The 19,804-nt window shown below is 37.0% G+C and overlaps 3 protein-coding genes and 1 non-coding gene across 5 annotated transcripts; 3 read left to right on the top strand and 1 right to left on the bottom strand.

Annotated features, from left to right (window-relative positions):
* Nucleotides 1–215: 215 nt before the first annotated feature.
* LOC122022370 (protein BUNDLE SHEATH DEFECTIVE 2, chloroplastic-like) lies at nt 216–2,461 on the top strand. 2 transcript variants are annotated; one of them, XM_042580337.1, is made up of 4 exons: nt 216–518; nt 645–681; nt 1,696–1,779; nt 2,163–2,461. In XM_042580337.1, the coding sequence occupies exons 1-4, from the start codon at nt 219–221 to the stop codon at nt 2,213–2,215; spliced, it is 474 nt and encodes a 157-aa protein (XP_042436271.1). In that variant the 5' UTR covers nt 216–218; the 3' UTR covers nt 2,216–2,461. The 2 variants fall into 2 exon arrangements, with proteins under 2 accessions (XP_042436271.1, XP_042436272.1); XM_042580338.1 differs by lacking the exon at nt 1,696–1,779.
* A 174-nt stretch (nt 2,462–2,635) lies between these two features.
* Nucleotides 2,636–2,707, bottom strand: TRNAG-UCC. Its single transcript has one exon. It is a non-coding gene; the product is annotated as a tRNA-Gly (tRNA).
* Nucleotides 2,708–3,770: 1,063 nt separating this feature from the next.
* Nucleotides 3,771–15,196, top strand: LOC122025399 (serine/threonine-protein phosphatase BSL2 homolog). Its single transcript, XM_042584206.1, has 21 exons — nt 3,771–4,522; nt 4,805–4,865; nt 5,003–5,081; nt 5,254–5,333; nt 5,419–5,513; nt 5,613–5,712; nt 6,066–6,135; nt 8,453–8,554; nt 8,637–8,718; nt 9,604–9,783; nt 11,830–12,094; nt 12,236–12,479; nt 12,736–12,906; nt 13,084–13,322; nt 13,406–13,490; nt 13,598–13,696; nt 13,762–13,961; nt 14,035–14,110; nt 14,190–14,325; nt 14,418–14,557; nt 14,640–15,196. The coding sequence occupies exons 1-21, from the start codon at nt 4,171–4,173 to the stop codon at nt 14,721–14,723; spliced, it is 2,940 nt and encodes a 979-aa protein (XP_042440140.1). The 5' UTR covers nt 3,771–4,170; the 3' UTR covers nt 14,724–15,196.
* A 227-nt stretch (nt 15,197–15,423) lies between these two features.
* Nucleotides 15,424–16,359, top strand: LOC122025049. Its single transcript, XM_042583804.1, has one exon. It carries the CDS (start codon nt 15,440–15,442, stop codon nt 16,091–16,093), a length of 654 nt encoding a protein of 217 aa, XP_042439738.1. The 5' UTR covers nt 15,424–15,439; the 3' UTR covers nt 16,094–16,359.
* The last annotated feature ends 3,445 nt before the right edge of the window (nt 16,360–19,804 follow it).

Genomic DNA, 19,804 nt, shown 5'->3' with positions numbered 1-19,804 from the left:
ATTTCTTGCAAATGATAACTATGATGAAGAAAAGGATGCTAATTATATTGTTCATTTTGGAATAGTTGGGTAGGTTTCTCAAGTGCAAACTGAGATTGAAAATTTTTAAGATGTGTCTTAATAATTTTATAAGTTTGGGGAGTATTTTAAAAAAAAACTAAACATGAAATTTTCCTTGAAAAAGAAAAAATATATATTTAAAGCGAATTATTTACGTGATGTTGCCCTTCTTCTCTTCCATGGCCACTCTCCCTTCACGCCACTTATCTTCTTCCTCTGCTCCTTCTCCCTTGCTTCCTCCTCTACCATCTCCATGCTACCTCCATAGCCTCGCAGAAAGGTGCTGCCAGGGTCCAAGGCTCTCTTCCTCCTCTTCCTCTTCCCCTCACAAGTCTGCCAGGCCCTTCCGCGCCTCCGCCTCTTTGTACAGCGGCGGGAGGCCGCTCGACACCCAGACGCTCATCGTCACCGCCGCCACGATCGCCGCCGTCTCCCTCTCCCTATTCCTCGGCCTCAAGGTTGGCATTTGCAGATTTGCTGCTCTTCCTTACATTGGGCCTATTTTATTATAATAATAATTCCGGGGAAAGATGCGATTTTTTGTGGTGGAAAGTGATTAGATCTTTCTTTCCGCTGCTTTTTAGGGCGATCCGGTGCCGTGCGAGAGATGTGGCGGAAATGGTATTATCATTTTGCTGGTTCTGTTGACTTCGTTTTACCGTCTGAGAAAGATCATTTTTTTGTGACTCAATTTCTGTAAAAAAAAAAAAAAGATGAATTTTGAGTTTTCTTGACACTTGATTCATGAATCTAGTTTTGTTTAGGTGGGAATTTTTCTTCAATTATGGTTGGGTTTATGTACATTTATAAAATGCATTAGGTTATCTTGGAAATTCAATGATCTTCTATTGCTAACTAGTTTGCTATATCGGTTGCATTGCAATTAGAGAGTTAATGAAATTTCTCCCAGAAAGCAGGACTATTTTAACAATTGGTATCATAGAGAACATATCATATTTACTTGTCTTTGTGAATAGTTGAATAGATGTGGATCATAGAGTTCTCCATTGGAGTGAGGCCCACACATATCACTACATAGGCGGGTTTTAGGTTTTAGTAACACCTTCACTCCTGTTAGCTTAATTTTGTTGATTCATAGGTCTACTATTAGAGGATCTTCTTAAATATACTCAGGTCTTGTAAAGTTGGATATAGAAGTAATATTATAACTGAAAGGTTCATTTACGAAAGCAACAAAAAATATCTATAATCATATGAAAAATGTGTCAAGGTGTTGAAGTTGTTGTAGGTACAATGGATCATTCAGAAAATCATGTCAACTTGAACAGAAAACTTATGCTTATGCTAAAATGTGTGCTATAGAGTATCATGTTATGACAACATCAAATAGAAATGTAACTTTTGCAATATGTATGCTTATGCTAAAATGTGCGCTATAGAGTATCATGTTATGGAGACATCAAATAGAAATGCAACTTTTGCAATATGTATTATGCACATTAAGTATCATCCTTTTGCAATTTGTTTGATGCATAACTTCTTTGAGAAAGGTAGTAAAACAAAGTCCCAGCTCCTCTTAGCAAACTGTTTAGTCAACTCTCTAACATTAACTCTTATTAGGAACCAAGTTTATTTCTAGTCAGAATATCTTAAATTTTCACAATTTTCACTTAGGTGGTACGAAATGCGTCTTTTGTAGCGATGGTAAAATGACACAGGAAACTCGTCTGGTTGATTGCAGGGTGTGCAAGGGTGCAGGTGTTTTCTTCTTCCTTTTCCACACTGTTTGTTTTCAAACATTAAACTCTTAGTTTTTTGGAATTTCATATAACATATTCCAAGTCAAGCATATTATTATCTATATCGATGTCATATCCAATGGCATCCTAGATTGTCAAAAGGAAATGCATATCAATTAAAGCTACATAAACAGATAGTGGCCAATCATACATTCAGAATGGTGACTAAGCTTATAGTTTGTTCACTTGTACATGCTTAAAGTATTCTGTCAAAAACACCTTTTGCTCAAATTAGAATTGATATCTCTGTTCAATTAGGTTATCTACTATCTCTTGAAGATCTGATTCATAATGTTTTCAGCAATTTAAGGCTTGTGAACACTTCATGATCTGATGATGCAGGACTTATACTCTGTAAAAAATGTGGCGGTTCCGGATACTCAAGGCGGTTGTGAGACTATTGTCAACGTATTCACTGCTCGCAATCAAAAGTACAGAAGGGTTATGATAAGTTAGTTCAGAGATCCAATCATCTGAGAAGTTTTTTGCTTTTTGTTTTTGTTTTCTTCTGAGCTCAGATGATGAAATGTAAACAACATGAAAGAAATTGGGTAAACAAATATTGTTATGGGAGTTTTCAACTGCGAATGCTTATGTATATTCCATGGTTTCATATGGTAAAATTAGTGTCCTTTCATTCACTTAACTTGATTGCTGATTCTATCATGTAAATTTGTCAGAAATGGTACCAAAAGGTGCTCTTTGTAAATAATTCAGAAAAATGGTGCTCTCTGTAAAGAAATCTGCTACGATTAAAATCGTAATCAACAGAATGATATTTACCTCACCCACACCAAAAAAAAATAATAAAAATATGCGTTTGCCGGGAGTCGAACCCGGGTCTATTGCTTGGAAGGCAATTATCCTAGCCGTTGGACTACAAACGCTAATGCTTTTGTTGTTTCACAAGAAACTTATTGTTTCTTCTTCGAGTGTGACTCTTCTTATTCAGTTATAAAGATCTTCCCATGAACGGATCACATCCGAAGAGAAAAAGTACTTCTTCAACAATTATTTTCCATCTGTCAGACAAATACTCTGCTCGTTGTGCAGATTTACTGAACTTTCGACAACTCTGAAAGAGTTTTTTTTTCAGAAAATAAAAAATGATCAGAAAACTTGTATATTCGATCGATTCCTTACAGGCATCTTCACTATATCGATCATAGATCTCACGTTTCTCAGGATCACTCAAAACTTTATAAGCTTGGGCCAGTTCCATGAACTGAGAGGGAAGTAATTAATTTATCAGAAACTCAGAAGCATTCATCACATCCCACCGATATAGAGAATTTCAATCATTAAAAAAATGGATAATATATGTATATATATTTGTATTTATATATTTATTTATCATGCTCTCGTAACAACCTTCCGCAATTAATAGTAGCATGACTTGCTTTAATTTCCGTGCTGGATACGGCCCCATTAAAGCCCAACCGGCTGGCCGGCTGCACTGCCACCGGCAACATCCGGTTACCCCGCGCATTCGACGGCGCGGATCGCTCCACCTCACCGCTCCCCCGCTCCCCGGCCGCCAAACAGGTCGACCTTTATTCCTCGGCGTCCGGCTTCCTCGAAATAAAATGACGTCCTCGAAGCCATTCAAAATAGGAATATGGATCAGCGATACTTCGTCATTAAATATAACTGAGTGGAACCGTTACCCGGTTAATACCTTTTTTGTTAGTGGACTACAGTTGTTGGCCCCCAGTGATGAGTAAGGTAATCAGATTGGAAGGTACTAAATGACTGACGCATTCGAAGCCATAAAAATAAAATTTGATAAGCTGAACATTCAATAACTAAACTTGCCGAAAATTTACAAACCCAGAGCGTACCTTTGTTAGTATTGGAGATTTGATATTCCTGGTGGATCCCGTTGTAGATATATCTAATCATGATCGAGGTAGAGTACTAGAGTAGAAATGTGAGGCTGTTTCCAACTGGTGGATCGTTTCGCGGTGTGCCCTTTCTCTCTCGCGGAGCGCTATTTTTTTAATTTTTTTCTTCTTATTTTTGTTTTTTGTTTTTTAGTTTAATTCTTGCTTTCTTGGAGGGCGATCGATCGAGGGAGGAGTGGCGACGGAAGAGGGAAACGGAAGGGGGAAGCGAGGTGTTTCTGTTCGTCCTTTTGCTGTCGATTTCCGTGGTTGGATCCGGCGGAGCGGAGTATTTGGGGGTTCAATTGGGCCCAGCGGTGGCAGATGCGGCGATCTCTCGGCCCTCGTCGCTCGAATCGGGCTGCGTGATGGTGCTGGATCGTCCTAAGGGCAGTCGCCTGGCGCCGGAGTCATAAACGGTTCTTTTTCTTCTTCATCAGACCTGATACCGGGAGCTGCCCGGGGAGATGGAGGTGGATACCTCGATGTCGACTGATTCCGACCGTGATCCGGCCGCAGATAACCACCACGATGTATCGGGGGAGACCTCGCCGCCGGAGGAGACAGCGGAAGTGCACGGGCAGCCAGTCATGGCTGGGCCGAGGCCCGCGCCGACGTACAGGGTTGTTAATGCGATCATCGAGAAGAAGGAGGACGGGCCTGGGTGCCGCTGCGGGCATACACTTACTGCTGTGCCGGCCGTTGGGGAGGAGGGAACTCCCAACTTCATAGGCCCGAGGCTTATCCTGTTTGGCGGTGCGACTGCCCTGGAGGGCAATTCGGCAACACCACCGTCGCCGACGGGCAACGCTGGAATCCGTACGTGCTAATGTCAATTCTCAATAGTAATAAACGTTCTTCCTCTCTTCGATCTCTTAATTCTTCCGCCGGAGGACTTTTAGTCAGTGATGATTGAAGCCCTAGAATTAAGATATGGAAGTTTGTTTGTTTTTCCTTTTCATGGAAGCTGACTTAGGTGTCATGTTGTTCTGGAAAATGATTCTTCTTTTTTTTTTTTTTTGGAAGAAGAAGAATTGTCTTGTAGGCGCTTTTAAATAATTCCCGTTACCAAAAAGCCATATTTTTGTTCTGGGATTGCAGGCCTCGCAGGTGCAACTGCAGACGTTCATTGTTATGATGTCCTTTCGAGTAAATGGACAAGGTAAAATGTTGATTAACTACAAAATGGTCTATGCCAAGCCTTCCAACTTAGTTGAATTTTGTAATGCATGTTGATTTTATAATCAAAGCATCAATGTATTGAGCAAGCATGATTGTTGTTCCCTTATTCTTTATTAGGTTAACACCACTAGGAGAACCACCATCACCCAGGGCTGCTCATGTTGCAACTGCAGTAGGAACTATGGTTGTAATTCAGGTATCGTATTTATATTACTGGGCTAATACTATTCTTCTTCATGTATGTGAAATTAGCCTAGGATATAAACTTTATTTTTTAAATAAAGTCATTAGAAATTAACACTTTTTTCCCAGAGACCATTTTGAGACAAACTTTATAAGCTGATTTGTCTTATTATGCTTAAATCCAGGGTGGAATTGGCCCTACAGGATTGTCAGCTGAAGATCTTCATGTTCTGGACTTAACACAACAAAAGCCACGTTGGCACAGGTATGTTTACATCCAATCAATCATCATTACTATCTTGTTCACCTTCTAGTTGCTGAAATCTGATTTAATCTATTTATGAACATAGAGTAGTAGTTCAAGGACCCGGCCCAGGACCACGTTATGGTCATGTGATGGCATTGGTTGGACAAAGATTTCTATTAACAATTGGTGGCAATGATGGTGTGTTTGTGTACACAAGATCATGTTATTTACATAGTCCAAAATTGCATTGATATTTGCTCCAATAAAGTTTGATAGGAAATGGGTAAATTGTGTTAGGAAAGCGTCCTTTAGCTGATGTTTGGGCTCTTGATACTGCCGCCAAACCATATGAATGGAGGAAATTGGAACCAGAAGGTGAAGGACCACCTCCATGCATGTAAGTATGAAATACTGATATTTACTTGGCTTTCACTCTTATCATATGCTGCTGCTTCTTGATGTAGTTAATCTGGCTCTCTGTAATGTACTTTTTAGTTAATTGTTAGGTAACATATAAAAAATAAATTGGCATTACACCTCCAATTGTTTTAATCTGTAATTTTAACCTAAGCTGATACGCTTAGAAACTCTCACTAAGTGAATCCTGATCTAATTGTAGCCATATATTTGTTGTGATTGTACAAATAAGATATGGCAGGAGCCCTGTAACCATGTTGTTTTTAGTTGTGAAAATAAAACACATTCACATTTCAATGACTTAACATGTAACCTTACAAGTTCTTTTGTTAGGTATGCAACTGCAAGTGCACGCTCTGATGGCCTTCTTTTGCTTTGTGGAGGAAGGGATGCTAGTAGTGTGGTGAGTGAAACATTTTGGATTTCAATTGACTTACTGCATTATATGCAGAATTATGTTTTATTCTTTCATTGGTTTTCTTGTGTAGCACTATAGGGGAATATATATTACAATTTGTTTGATGATATGTATTGACATTAAAATAATAATCAGTTGATATTTCTCCAAAGTACAGAATGTGAGAGGGGTGAAGGGAAACAAAATGAGAACTCTAGTTAGCATGATTAAAAGAGTTCGAAGTTCTAAATGCTATTAAATATCACTAGTTTTTTTATTTATGTAGTGCTCAATGGTCACAACATTTGTATCAGTCGGCCCCCAACATATGCTGGTGAAAATCTCATGCTGAAGCTTAGGACTTCCTGTAAACTTGTTGACAATATAGAGAAGTGAGAGTGATGGAAAAAATGGGTAGCAAGCAGAATGAATTCCACAATGCTGGGCTTGGGAAGATCGGAAAGTACACATAAAGAAGGGGGAGTTAAAGAAATATTTCTGCTCCTTTAAGATGGCATCCTATTCAAAGAAGAGCAAATCTTGTTGCTCCTATGCCTCTAAATTTCCAAGTTCGAACAAACCTTTACACGAATGCTAAACTGAAAAATAGGAGACATTTCTTTTTTTTATTATTATTAAATGGCATTGTGTAAGTTGCCTTGTAAAAATGTTCTTCTTTTCCAACACTAAAAGGCTATTTGTGGCATTTGGAAATCAAAAAGGTCGGAGATAAATAATATTGGATGATTATCAAGAAAAAATTGGATGAAGTGAATTATAATTATTGATAATATTTATGGGTGTGCATGTGCATGATTGCATCTTTCTCATGTGACTGGGTTTGACAAGTTGTAAAGGAGTACTAAATACTGTAAGAGTTTTTTTTTAAAAAAAATTGTGCATCTTGCATATGCTCGACCGAAGAAAGTAATTTGAATTTATCTGTTGGAGCAGTACCACATTTAGTCCTTTAATTTACTTTGTAAACCTTTGAGAGTAGGCTTTCAAGCATGTTAGTGGGAATCAGCTTTTCAAAGAAAATACACATTTTCTTAGAGTAATTATTGTTTAAACTAAAAGTATGAGTACCAACATAAACTATAATCTCTTTTATATTGCACATGCTTGAATTTCTAGACCATATTTGAAAATATTGTTTTCTCTTGCTTGAAATGGTTGTGATGTTCCATTTCATGTGAGTGTTGAGATGTGGAACTATGTAGAAGCATTTCTTCTAGCTCGAAATGTCACTGAAAACACATCAGAGGGTGATCAAAGCTTGTGATCATGATAGAGGACTATTAAGAAAGTTATGGCATGTAGGTTAGATGGCAGGATGGGCAAGTGAGTGGAGTTTGTGGAAACAATACAAGCAAGAAGCTTAGGCAACGACCTTAGAGAATGAGAGCAGTTGTCTTCTTTTCTTAATCCTTGGTTTAGTTTGTAAAACTTAGACCAAACCTTCAAGTTCCTGAAGAAAATGTCGCATTTTCTTGAAACAATTATTGTTTGAACTAAAAGTAGTACTACCAACTCAGACTACGTACTCATTATATTGTATTTATTTGAATTTCAGACAATAGTTTAAACTTTTGTTTTCTCATGGCTGAAATGGGTGAGATGTACTGTTAGTGTGGGTATTGAGACAGGAAACAGTGGAGAAACATTTTCTCTATCTCAAAATCTCATCTAAAACACATTGGAGGGCTATCAAAGCCTGCAAATGCAATAGAGGATCATGAAGGAAGTTTTGACATGCAGGTTAAATGGTTGGGAAGAGCAAGCAAGTGGAATTTAGGGAAAGAATGTAGGAAGTATCAGTCTCGTAGAATGAAAGTACTTTTCGCCTCCTCTTATTCTTTTACTAGAAGGGTATTTTAATTCTCTCCTAGTCTTGTAGTTGTAATTGGTCATTTCATATTTTATTATTTAGAACTGGGCATGGGCAGTGTTAAACGTGGTTATCTGTTGCACTGTCACCATGCCTTGGTGACAGTTATATTTAATTCAATGTAAGACTACTGTAACAGACAACATGGTTGGCTTTCTTTTCAACTCCATGCATATTATCTACAGCTTTTCTTATGGTTGTTTAGGAATTTGTTAGAATTAGATAGATAAAATAATCACATTTCTCTAATACTTCTGGTCTTGTGAAACTTTTATGGTTTTCCATTCCCTTGGATGATAAGATGATTAATTTGGCAGTATAGCATTGCTTTACCAATAAACTTACAACATTAAATCTTTATAATTGTTATTGTATACCAGCAAATTGGTTACTTGGTCAGCTGATTAGCAAGTTCTTGTGCTAATTTTGTAGCCTTTGTCGAGTGCATATGGTCTTGCAAAACATCGGGATGGTCGCTGGGAGTGGGCTATAGCTCCTGGAATTTCTCCATCACCAAGATATCAGCATGCAGCTGTACATTTCTTGTTTTATTATGCTTCTTTGCACTATTGTGTATGCATGTCTATGCAGTTTAATTTAAGAAGCATTCTTTTAGGTTTTTGTCAATGCAAGACTTCATGTATCTGGCGGGGCTCTTGGTGGCGGACGTATGGTAGATGACACTTCAAGTATTGCTGGTTAGTCTACTTGTACTAATTGTTAAAACTTTTGGTGAAGTTCCTTATGTGGATTCTTTGGATATTGCAAACTTGATAAGTTAGAAGGGACTATTGACCTGTTTATGGTCAAACACGATTATGCCTACCAGAACCTAGTAATTTCTGTTGGCTTGTGTTTTTTAGCGAGCATATCGAATATCCAGGTCCTATGGTTCCTATCTAGTATGCATGCTTGCTTAGTCATTTTGTTTCAATTTGTTGCAGGAGGATATAGTCACATCTCTTTCCGTTGCTTACTTTAATGTGGCTGCTCATCAATTCACCCACCTCATGTTAGGTTGACAATTCATGTTTATCATCATAATTATGTGGTATTATTTGCTAACTGAAATATGCTATTCTTGATCGGAATAAGGCAGTTAGTTATCTGAGATATGAAACACAAATGTGCCTCATCTACCATGCAGATGACATGAGATGATAGACTTGCCATATTGTTATATTTTGTGAAAGATAATTCTATTGATGCACTTTTTAATCTGTATAATTGACAGTGATTGTATGAGTAAAACTTATCTTGTCTTCATAATTACATTTCAAATAGTTTGTTGCAAGTTGAGACAATGTGATCGACAAATTTAATGAACATATGATAAACATGTTATACTGTTTGATCCATGCCATGTATACAGTTATACAATCTCATGTACTGTTTCCATATGCATATGGGTTCAAATTTTGCCATTGTCCTCTCCATGCATCCGTGTTATGTCTTTTTTCCTTGAGAACGGCAATAGTTTCTCAAACGTCTCCACCAAGAATTTGATTTTTGGATCTTCCATCATGCAAATCTACAATTTAATTGCTACTTTGTTCTTTCGTCACTACATACATCACTTTTAGTATTGGATACTGCTGCTGGAGTTTGGTGTGATACAAAGTCTATCGTCACAAGTCCCAGAACAGGTAAATATAGTGCAGATGCAGCTGGTGGTGATGCTGCTGTTGAACTAGCAAGGCGCTGTAGGCATGCGGCTGCTGCAGTTGGTGACTTTATCTTTATTTATGGAGGATTACGTGGAGGTAGGAATTAATGGTATATTAACTTTGCTAAATCTTAATCTTTTCCTAACAAAATTCACCCCTCTATGCCATTTTCATCCTTTTGAAACATGAAAGAATATGTATAAAACATGAAAGAGTTTGTATAAGATTTGTATAAGTAACAACTTTAGAATTTCAAAGTTTTATTTTATTTTGAATCCACGGTGGTTGTTCTTTTCCTCATTTTGGTGTTTAACTTCATATATTATTGGAAATTTCTTGGTTGGGGATAACTTTGTGATTGCTTATGGATATTGTATTCAGTTTGGGTTTAACAGAAATGACTCACATATATGATGTTTTGCAGTTTCAAGTAAAATTAATGAATCAGTAGTAGAATATCACATAAGCTCAATATCTTGAATGCTTATGATTAGAGTTGCTAATTCTTTAGGAGATGTAGCCATATTCCAGATATCATCGTGTATTTGCTTGTTAAAATCTTTTATTAGTGTAGTGCAGGGCATGGACAGAGTTGCAAGTACCCGAGTTCATTTTAATTAGATAAATGGGGTAGTTTGCACAAACCACCATAGAAAACTTTGGCTATTGTGCTTGATACCCCCTAAGGTTTCGAAATTTCAGGAAGATTCTCGGTTAGCAGAATTGTTTTCATGCTGTTTGGATGACAGGGCTTACAACGCTATGTAGGAGATTTGCTCATTTAGGGCTTAGGTTCAGGTTTTATGTGGCCATTTTATTGTCAGGTGGCTCAATTCAACTGGACGCATCTAATGTGTCTGCAACTTGGATAGGAATTCATCCTGAGCATAACCTTTCTGATTGATTGTGCATTCTCACTTGACCTTATCTGGGTTGTGGAGGTTATACAGTCAAAAGGACCAAGTTGCTATTTTAGCTACATGTACAGGAAAAAATGCTGTATTCCCATTTGACCTAGCTGATCTGGGTTGTGGAGGCCATACAATCATGATGGCCAAGTTGCAATTTTAACTACATTACAGGAAAAATTTGCTTGTGCGCCAAGTTCAGAGTATGTGACTACTAGGTCCTTCGATACCTAAAATTCGTAACTTCTTATGCTACATTACTACAATATTTACCTCCCATTAAATTTCGTCTACAATGACCCATCAAGTCATCTAATGAATAACATTATTCTCTAGTTTTAAGTCCTTGCATGTTTAGAGTATCTCATTTCTACTTCACCCTAGGTGGTGGATGTCAGATTGAGAAGCTCCAATCACTACATACATTACTTTTAGTATTTGTCGTGTATCATCACATCTATAACAAAAACAACAACAAGCTGTCTCAATGCTTGTAGTTAGTTACATGGATTGTATGCCATTGAGTTCTATGGAAAGATTATCATCTCTCGTAGTATTCGACATTTAGTTTTATTTAATTATATTATTGTTTAAAATATAACTTTTCTTCAAGTGATCAAAAGTGATTAGTGACTTTAAAATAGAGTTTAATGGTGGAATTAAGAACACCACAGTTGATCCCCCATTAATTGGGATGTATGGCTCATTATTTCTATTCTAATCATCTCAGATACGGCATAGCTCGGACTTAGAATCTCTTAATTGTTTTAGTTCAACTTTTTATTTCATTTTATTTTTTGCAAGCTAGCTAACACCTAATTGCTAGTGAATATCTTTTTTTTTCTGTTCTAGTTTTCTCTTGTCTACATATCTATCTCAACATTCGCATTTTAACATTAACTTTTCTATATGTTATTATTTTAACTACCAACAAACACTGTATTCGTTGTTTGAGTACAACTCTTTTTACTAATAATATCACCATTTTCTAAGAATAGCTCTAGCCAGATTATAGTCTGGAATTGCATTTTTTGTGGGGTTGGATAAGTTAATATTTAACTAAGCACTTGCCCACAAGCATAATTAACTATTATTCTTTTTTATTCATCTATGTAGCATATAGACATGAGTTTGTTGCTCTTGGATTACATATTGACAGAGGGTATTAACTGTTTTAGCTCAGTCAAGATTTGGGATAAACACTACATATGTGTTTCATGTTTGTTTTTTGTAGGTGTGCTTCTTGATGATTTACTTGCAGCGGAAGATCTAGCTGCTGCCGAAACAACCAGTGCTGCTTCCCATGCTGCTGCAGCAGCTGCTGCAAATGCACCTATAGGAAGATTACCTGGAAGATACACTTATTCTGATGAAAGATCAATCCACGATAATTCTGAAACAATTTCTAATGGCGCAATTGTAATGGGAAACCCTGTTGCTCCTCCTGTCAATGGTGATATGTACACTGACATAAGCACTGAAAATGCCATGCTGCAAAGGTATGTTCCTGTATTCACTTTCTACTATCTTAACATAATTTCCTTGCTTTATCTGCAAATTTCTAGTTTGTTGTAGTCGAAAGGAGTTTTTAATTCCTTAGATTTGCTGCAATGGACTACTTGAGACTCATGTTGTTGCAGGAGACCAAGCAAAGGAGTAGACTATTTAGTTGAAGCCTCAGCAGCAGAGGCTGAGGCAATTAGTGCCACTTTCGCAGCTGTTAAGGCTAGACAAGTTAATGGTGAAGTTGATCAATCACCTGATAGAGATCGTGGTTCAGAAGCCACACCAAGTGGGAAACCAATCTCAATCATGGTTAAAGGGGCTGATCCTTCTCTGGAAATTAATACCCCACCAACCGGAGTTCGACTTCATCATAGGGCGGTTAGTATAGTAATGCCGACATCGATTTTTGATATCATCTGTCATATTTACAACTAATCAACATTTTACAAACTTCATTCTTTATCTCTTCTAGCCCAGCATGCACACATAAAGATAAATATTGTTTGTGTTTGAATTTGTGTAATTTGTTGCAACTGATAAAACACAAGAACTTCAAAAGTTCATCATTCTATTCCAACTTAGTAGTTTCAAAAAAAACTATGGAGCTTGAAACTCAATCGTGTACATTGTACAGGTTGTTGTGGCTGCAGAGACAGGAGGTGCTTTGGGTGGAATGGTTAGGCAACTTTCAATTGATCAGTTTGAAAACGAAGGCAGGAGAGTCAGTTATGGTACGCCTGAAAATGCAAGTGCAGCAAGGAAATTATTAGATAGGCAAATGTCTATAAATACTGTACCCAAAAAGGTAAAATTCGGTAGTGGTAAAGAGAAAGCTATGGTTTCTGTGTTGGCATGTAATAGAAATTGAAGAGCTTACTTCTAGTTTGTTTTCATGTGCATATCATCTATCATTCAACTATATGAATTTCTCAGAATGATTTCACCTTGTTTTTTTTTTCCCATGTAATTATTGCCTGTCCAGGTTCTAGCACATCTTCTGAAACCTCGCGGTTGGAAGCCCCCTGTGCAGAGGCAGTTCTTCTTAGATTGCAATGAAATTGCAGATCTCTGTGATAGCGCTGAGAGAATATTTACTAGTGAACCAAGTGTTCTGCAGATTAAAGCTCCTGTCAAGATCTTTGGTGATCTACATGGTCAGTTTGGGGATCTAATGAGATTGTTTGATGAGTATGGTGCTCCTTCAACAGCAGGAGACATAGCGTGAGTAGCTTGGTTAGGTGCATGACTTGTGATTTGATACATAGAAGGTCACATGCAATACTAATTATGGTTTTGACCTTCAGCTACATTGATTATCTGTTCTTGGGAGATTACGTTGATCGTGGCCAGCATAGTTTGGAGACTATTGCTCTTCTTCTTGCATTGAAGGTATTATTCAGACGAACAGATTCAAGTACTGTTAGATTTTTTTCCATTAAAGAAATAATGCCTGATAAAGATAAATCATTCTTATGTGTGTTATTTGGCTTTTAAAGGTTGAGTATCCTCATAACGTACATTTAATTCGTGGAAACCACGAGGCTGCTGACATCAATGCTCTATTTGGCTTTCGGATTGAGTGCATTGAAAGAATGGTACCTTGTTTATTTGTTGATTTTGTTTCTTTAATCAATTTCACCAATCTCATTTTTTGGAATAGGGAGAGAGGGATGGCATCTGGGCGTGGCATCGCTTTAACCGACTTTTTAATTGGTTACCCTTAGCTGCATTGATTGAGAAGAAAATTATCTGCATGCATGGTGGCATAGGTCGGTCCATAAATCATCTGGAACAGATTGAGAATCTTCAACGTCCAATAGCTATGGAAGCAGGCTCAGTTGTTCTCATGGACCTTTTGTGGTTTGTATTTCAAATGCTATATCCCTTCTTTCAAGATGTAAATATTGAATTGGTTATTTTCCTGGCCTTTTAGGTCCGATCCAACAGAAAATGATAGCGTCGAAGGGCTGAGACCAAATGCTAGGGGTCCAGGCCTTGTTACTTTTGGAGTAAGTGTTTTGTTTTGAACTAGTTGTGATCTTTCGTCTTTTTCCCTCCATTGATGTCTGGTACATCTCATGACTGCAGCCTGATCGTGTTTTGGAGTTCTGCAATAACAATGACCTCCAGTTGATAATACGAGCCCATGAGTGTGTGATGGATGGTTTTGAGCGTTTTGCTCAAGGGCATTTGATTACTCTTTTTTCTGCGACCAATTATTGTGGTAAGAAAGGGTTGGAAATGCTTAGCTTAGTTCCAATGCCAGTCTTTCCCCTTCCCTTCTGTACTCAAATTCTCTCTCTTATTGATGCACAGGTACTGCAAATAATGCAGGAGCGATTTTAGTTCTAGGAAGAGATCTTGTTGTTGTCCCCAAACTTATTCATCCTCTACCTCCTGCCATTCATTCTCCTGAAACATTGCCGGAGAATCACACAGAAGATACATGGATGCATGTATAATATTTCACCTGTTCTTCCATTCTAGTGTGCAAGTGTCTGGACTCCCTTCTGATCCTCTCTTTATTTGGTGTTGCAGGAACTCAATGCAAACCGACCTCCAACGCCAACCAGGGGCCGACCTCAAGCATCAAATGATCGAGGTTCCCTGGCCTGGATGTAACACTACATATCTTCAACACGTTGACCAATTCTACTCAACGGTGTGAGGCCCAGACTCCAAAAAATCACTCCTCTATCTCTGGACCATCAAAAATAGATCTGTTATGGTCCAAAGTGCAAGAGCCACAAAAAGCTGGGTTCCTGAATACGAATCGCTGGCATCCTACCGTTGGTTCGCCTAGATAAGAACTCACAAAATATTATTTCAGTTCATTCAAGGCGATACCTGTGTATATGTAGCCGTTCAATAGATGAGTGTACGTGCCAACATCGTCTTCCCGTGGTTTTGAATTATTATTCAATGTGTTTCCTATATTATGTATTCTTTCCATACGTTTGGTTCACTGTGTGAAACATGTTAGTTATTGTAACAATGCATTGTAGGATTTATGGGCATGGCATGAGAGATCAAGTTTTGTATGGGGAACACAATTTTAAGGTTTACAAGGTATTGCCATTTTATGGCTTATTGTGTGTTCTTCTCTCAAGTTTCATTCAATTAATTTTGAAGATGGACTAGAATTTCATTTAGCTACTTCCCTTCTCCTCAAGTCAAATGCACATATTAAGCCAATCTTGGTCCCCCTAAAAGATAAGGACAACTTAATCTCTCCCTATCACTTCTTTTGCTCTTGAACTCCCACCAAATTCATTATAAATACAACCTCCCTTCCACTCCCAACCAAACCTCCTCAGTTTGCACAAGGAGGTGGTGATATGGAGTACTCCCTTAGCAAGCCAAAGCCAAGAGCACTACTCCCTGACGAGGCGAAAAAGCTATCTATCACCGTCCTCATGATCTCCCTCCCTCTCCTCTATGTCGCCCTCTTCCCCGTCCGGCTCTCCTCCCTCCACCAAGACTCCGTCTTCTGGTTCCTCGTCTCCAACTCCATCATCCTCATCATCGCCGTGGACTCTTGCACCTTCTCGTCAAACCATGTGTGTGATATCTATGATGAGTTCATCAAGCATGGTCGCACGAGGCAAGTCGAACTGAGTCTCCCCTTGTCTTCAAACCCTTCGATGAAGATAGCGGATTGCAATGATAACTGCGAGGAACAAGAGAATGACGAGCTCATCCAGCATAGTAGCGTAGGCAAAGGTGCACCTCCTACGAAGATTGATAATCACAAAAGGCCAACACCTCTTAACAAAAGTGCTAGCACAAAGTTTGAAACGTCGACGGTCGACAGGCAAACGAAGTCACTGCGTCGGTCAATGACCGAGAAGAAAATTGAGTATGAAGTCCGTGAAGAGGAGGAAGATACTGAGGCTGATGAGTACTCGAGCATGTCCCTCGAGGAGCTCAATGAGAGAGTGGAAGAGTTCATCAGAAGGTTCAACAGGGAGATGAGGCTTCAAAATGAATGAATAAAGGCTCTCAATTTTAATTACTCCGTTTCATTAGTTAATAGAATCGTCTCCAGGCATAGCAAGAGTTGAAGAGTTGGTATCCAAGTGATAGACTTGTATTAATGGGTAAGGGTTTGAGTTGTGGATGCAGCAAATAACTCTCCGATTTAGGAGACTGCTCAGTACCTGAGTTACCTCCTTTCATCTCACTGTGAGGCTGACAATGAGAGGCACTTAGCGTGTCACGTTTTGCATCATTAGTTAATAAAATCATAAAAGAAAAAAAAAATTATGGATTGGAAGAATGAACAATTCAAATTATTTACACCTTAAAACCTAATATTTAATTTGTTTATGAAATTGTGGGAAATTTATTATTCACTTAACTTCCTGATGAGGAAGTTAATTAAATCCTTGAGACAGCTAATAAGCACTAAGATTTCACAAATCCTCTTTTAAAAAATAAACATCAACATCTTAAATGACCTGATAATTCGGATATATATAACTGGCCTTGTGTATACGTTGCCTTATCACTTGGGCTCTTTCATATCCATCCATGCAAATGCATATTGGTTGCAACTTGTAATGTTTAAAAATAATAATAATAATTTAATTTTTTTTATATTGTTCAAATCATTATATCCTAAGTGTTTTGGTATATATTTTATAAAAATATAACAACCATTAAATGGACTCCTTTGAATGGGTATATAGATGGGTTTTACTAGATATATATATTCATGCTAATGAAAGGTTAAGAGAAGGATAATAAGGTGCCTAAAATTCGAATGACTAGAATAGATCGGACAGTATATATATAAATTGGATGGTATTAACTTAACATGTTGTATCTTTCACGTAATTAATAACGTTACACATGTTGCATATTTGATGCCCATAATTAATTAATCGCTTGTGTACATTTCTAAGAAATAAATATTCATACAATTAATTAAAAGCAGTACTCATAAATGATCAGTAAAATATTTGGCATATCCATTTTATGGCCATGAACTACTACCTATGTGATAGGAAAGATTCAAGTGCACATATATTTTTAATATTTTTTATTAAAAAATGTACTACATAATTATTTTTTAAATAAAAATTAAAAGAGCACCTCTAATTATTAGAATCCTCAAAAATGTCTTATATATGTTTTAAAAGTATCATAATATATTTTTTATATAAAAATTCTCTTATTTCAGTTAGGAGTAACTGCTATAATTTATTATAGCGAATTATTATTTTAATTAAACTTGATTAAAAAAATATACTACTTTTAAATTAAAAAAATACGTTACAAAATTGATCAACTTTTTAAAATTTTATTTAAATCATTTTAATAATATTAAAAATATCATAAAATTAATGTAACAGCTATTTATTGTCTGCTACTAATTATAATAATTATTTAATGGTTGCAATATTATTGTAGTAATTACTACTGCAATATTTTTATATTGATTTTAATTTTTTAAGTTATTTTAATAGATTTAAATAATTTTAATTAAATTGGTAAAAAAATTAATATAAAAGTGTCATATGTAAAATGATTTTGATAAATTAAATCGAATTATTTTAATACAATATTAGAGTAGTTTCTCTTATAAAAAAAAAAAAAGTAAATCTGCTACCTTAGCGGCCCTCCAGTACTGACCCCACATATATGGAGAGAGGTACATGCAGGTACACAGGTCATATGCGCATGGTGAGATAAACCCTAGGTCGTTAATTCCTGAGAATCGACCCCTGAATACCATGCGCTCACTGTCTGTGCTACGCCCTGGGGGCATAGTTTCTCTTAATTACTCAGGTAACATTAGAATAAAGATATTTTTAATATGAGAAATATACACTACGTGAAAATCGACAATAGACTTCGGATATTAAAGTAATAGGTAGATAATTATCGAAGTAGATACGTGAAGTAAAAGCGTTAATTTTTTACTTCACCACACGATTACCAAAATCTATCACCGGTCCAAAATCGGTTTAAAATCGGATCATTTTCAAAGTAAAAAAGTTCTATTACTTCATCGAGACCAGTAAAATACCAAAGTAGTTGATAATATATTACTTCATAAGTTACATTATTTGATGAAGTAAAATATGTATACAACTTCATAATTTTTGAATTTTAGTACAGTAAATGTTTAATTTTACTTCTGCATAATTTGGTTTGTCGAAGTATTTATTATTATATTACTTTATCGTAGTATAGAAGCAATAGAACATATTTTACTATAACAAAAAATTCAATGTAATGAAATAATTTATACGAACTACTTCACTGAATTGATCAGTAGTAAAGTAAATAGTTTATTTAACTACATCACTATTTAAATTTATCGAAGAGTTTTGTATTATATTATTTCATCATTTATTTATAGTGTCGAAATAATTGACCATATTTTACTACAATATAATTTTAATTGATAAAAATGTATATTATAATATTTTACTACAACACAATATTTTTCACCACCAAAATTAAACAAATATATCATAAATATGTATCAAATACAATCCAAAAGTGTATTCATAAAAGACATGTTTAACCATAATCCAAAAACTTTTGTATCCATAAATCTCTAAATACAATCTAAAATTTATATCATAGCCTACACTTAAGTACCCACATAGAAGTAGACGAATTCACTCCATTCACTTCTGACTTCATCATACTAAGATTGATTGTAATATTGTTTATTTTTTGATATTGTACACTGAAGTATTAACAGAAGTTTGAGGATCAATGAAAAATGACTCAATATTTTATAAAGGAAATATTTCATAAAGAAGAAATTCACCTTCTTCTCTAATTATGGATCTTCATCCAAGACTATCTCTTTTATGTACCACATCACACAATATCCACATTCAACGTAACACCACCATTTTGTTTAAGATTACCCTAATGAAATTGAAAATGTCATGCAAAAAGTCACAATCCAAATAATAAGAATTATTAATTGATGTCTAAATACATAGTCACAATACATACTGTCAATTGTTTAAAACCTGATCCTTTTGAAACAATAGAAAATTATTTTTTCAACCTATAATGAATTGAATGCATTCAAAATCAGCATACTCTACTACTTATTTGGTCACTGATCCTGTCCGAATCGCCGAACCAAAGGACGCTGGGCACGTGGCGCGCTCCTAGTCGATGGCGTAAGCCTCCGTCTGGTCGCACGAATCTCCGGCGAACCTGCACAGAAGTCGGCCGGGAAGGGTTCCCGGCGGCGACCCTCCGACGCTCAAGTCAGGCAAGCAAACAGTGGAAAAGAGTGGCTCCAGAGATGTTTTACGCGTACCTCCGGCAAAGTCTGCGACTCTTTATATAGAGTGGTGAAAGTGCTTCTACACGCCCACCGAGGCGTATACGTGTCCGCAGCCCATACCTCGGTATGTGTTTGTCAGAAAGCTTACCTGACGCCATACTGCAACAGTCCCATCACGCATTCGATGGGACAACAGGACACCCCGTTGTCAGACTAGGAGTATGGCTTAGCCATACGACTTGACGGCTGTCAGCAGATGTTCCTGTCACTATTTACCCACTGCCGGCCAGGACATCCGCCCGGCCGGCTAGACGAAGAGGGCCGTCCGGACGACCCTAATTCCCTGCGTCGGCCGGGCGGCGCGCCCATTACGTCCTACCTTCTCTTAGGCCTTCCGCTCGGCCATTGTTTACTATTTCATTGAGCGTCGGAACCC

Source organism: Zingiber officinale, chromosome 9B, assembly GCF_018446385.1.
Source record: "Zingiber officinale cultivar Zhangliang chromosome 9B, Zo_v1.1, whole genome shotgun sequence".
Classification (NCBI taxonomy): Eukaryota; Viridiplantae; Streptophyta; class Magnoliopsida; order Zingiberales; family Zingiberaceae; genus Zingiber; species Zingiber officinale.
The sequence above is the reverse complement of the archived record's forward strand: the minus strand, read 5'-3'. Positions and strand labels throughout refer to the sequence as shown.

Coding starts and splice junctions, on each gene's coding strand:
- LOC122022370 (XM_042580337.1), top strand. CDS start 219: ATGTTGCCCTTCTTCTCTTCCATGGCCACTCTCCCTTCACGCCACTTA. Junction 682..1,695: donor CGAGAGATGTGGCGGAAATG/GTATTATCATTT, acceptor ATTTTCACTTAG/GTGGTACGAAATGCGTCTTT. Junction 1,780..2,162: donor CAGGGTGTGCAAGGGTGCAG/GTGTTTTCTTCT, acceptor CTGATGATGCAG/GACTTATACTCTGTAAAAAA.
- LOC122025399 (XM_042584206.1), top strand. CDS start 4,171: ATGGAGGTGGATACCTCGATGTCGACTGATTCCGACCGTGATCCGGCC. Junction 8,555..8,636: donor CAAGATATCAGCATGCAGCT/GTACATTTCTTG, acceptor GCATTCTTTTAG/GTTTTTGTCAATGCAAGACT. Junction 14,326..14,417: donor TTCTGCGACCAATTATTGTG/GTAAGAAAGGGT, acceptor ATTGATGCACAG/GTACTGCAAATAATGCAGGA.
- LOC122025049 (XM_042583804.1), top strand. CDS start 15,440: ATGGAGTACTCCCTTAGCAAGCCAAAGCCAAGAGCACTACTCCCTGAC.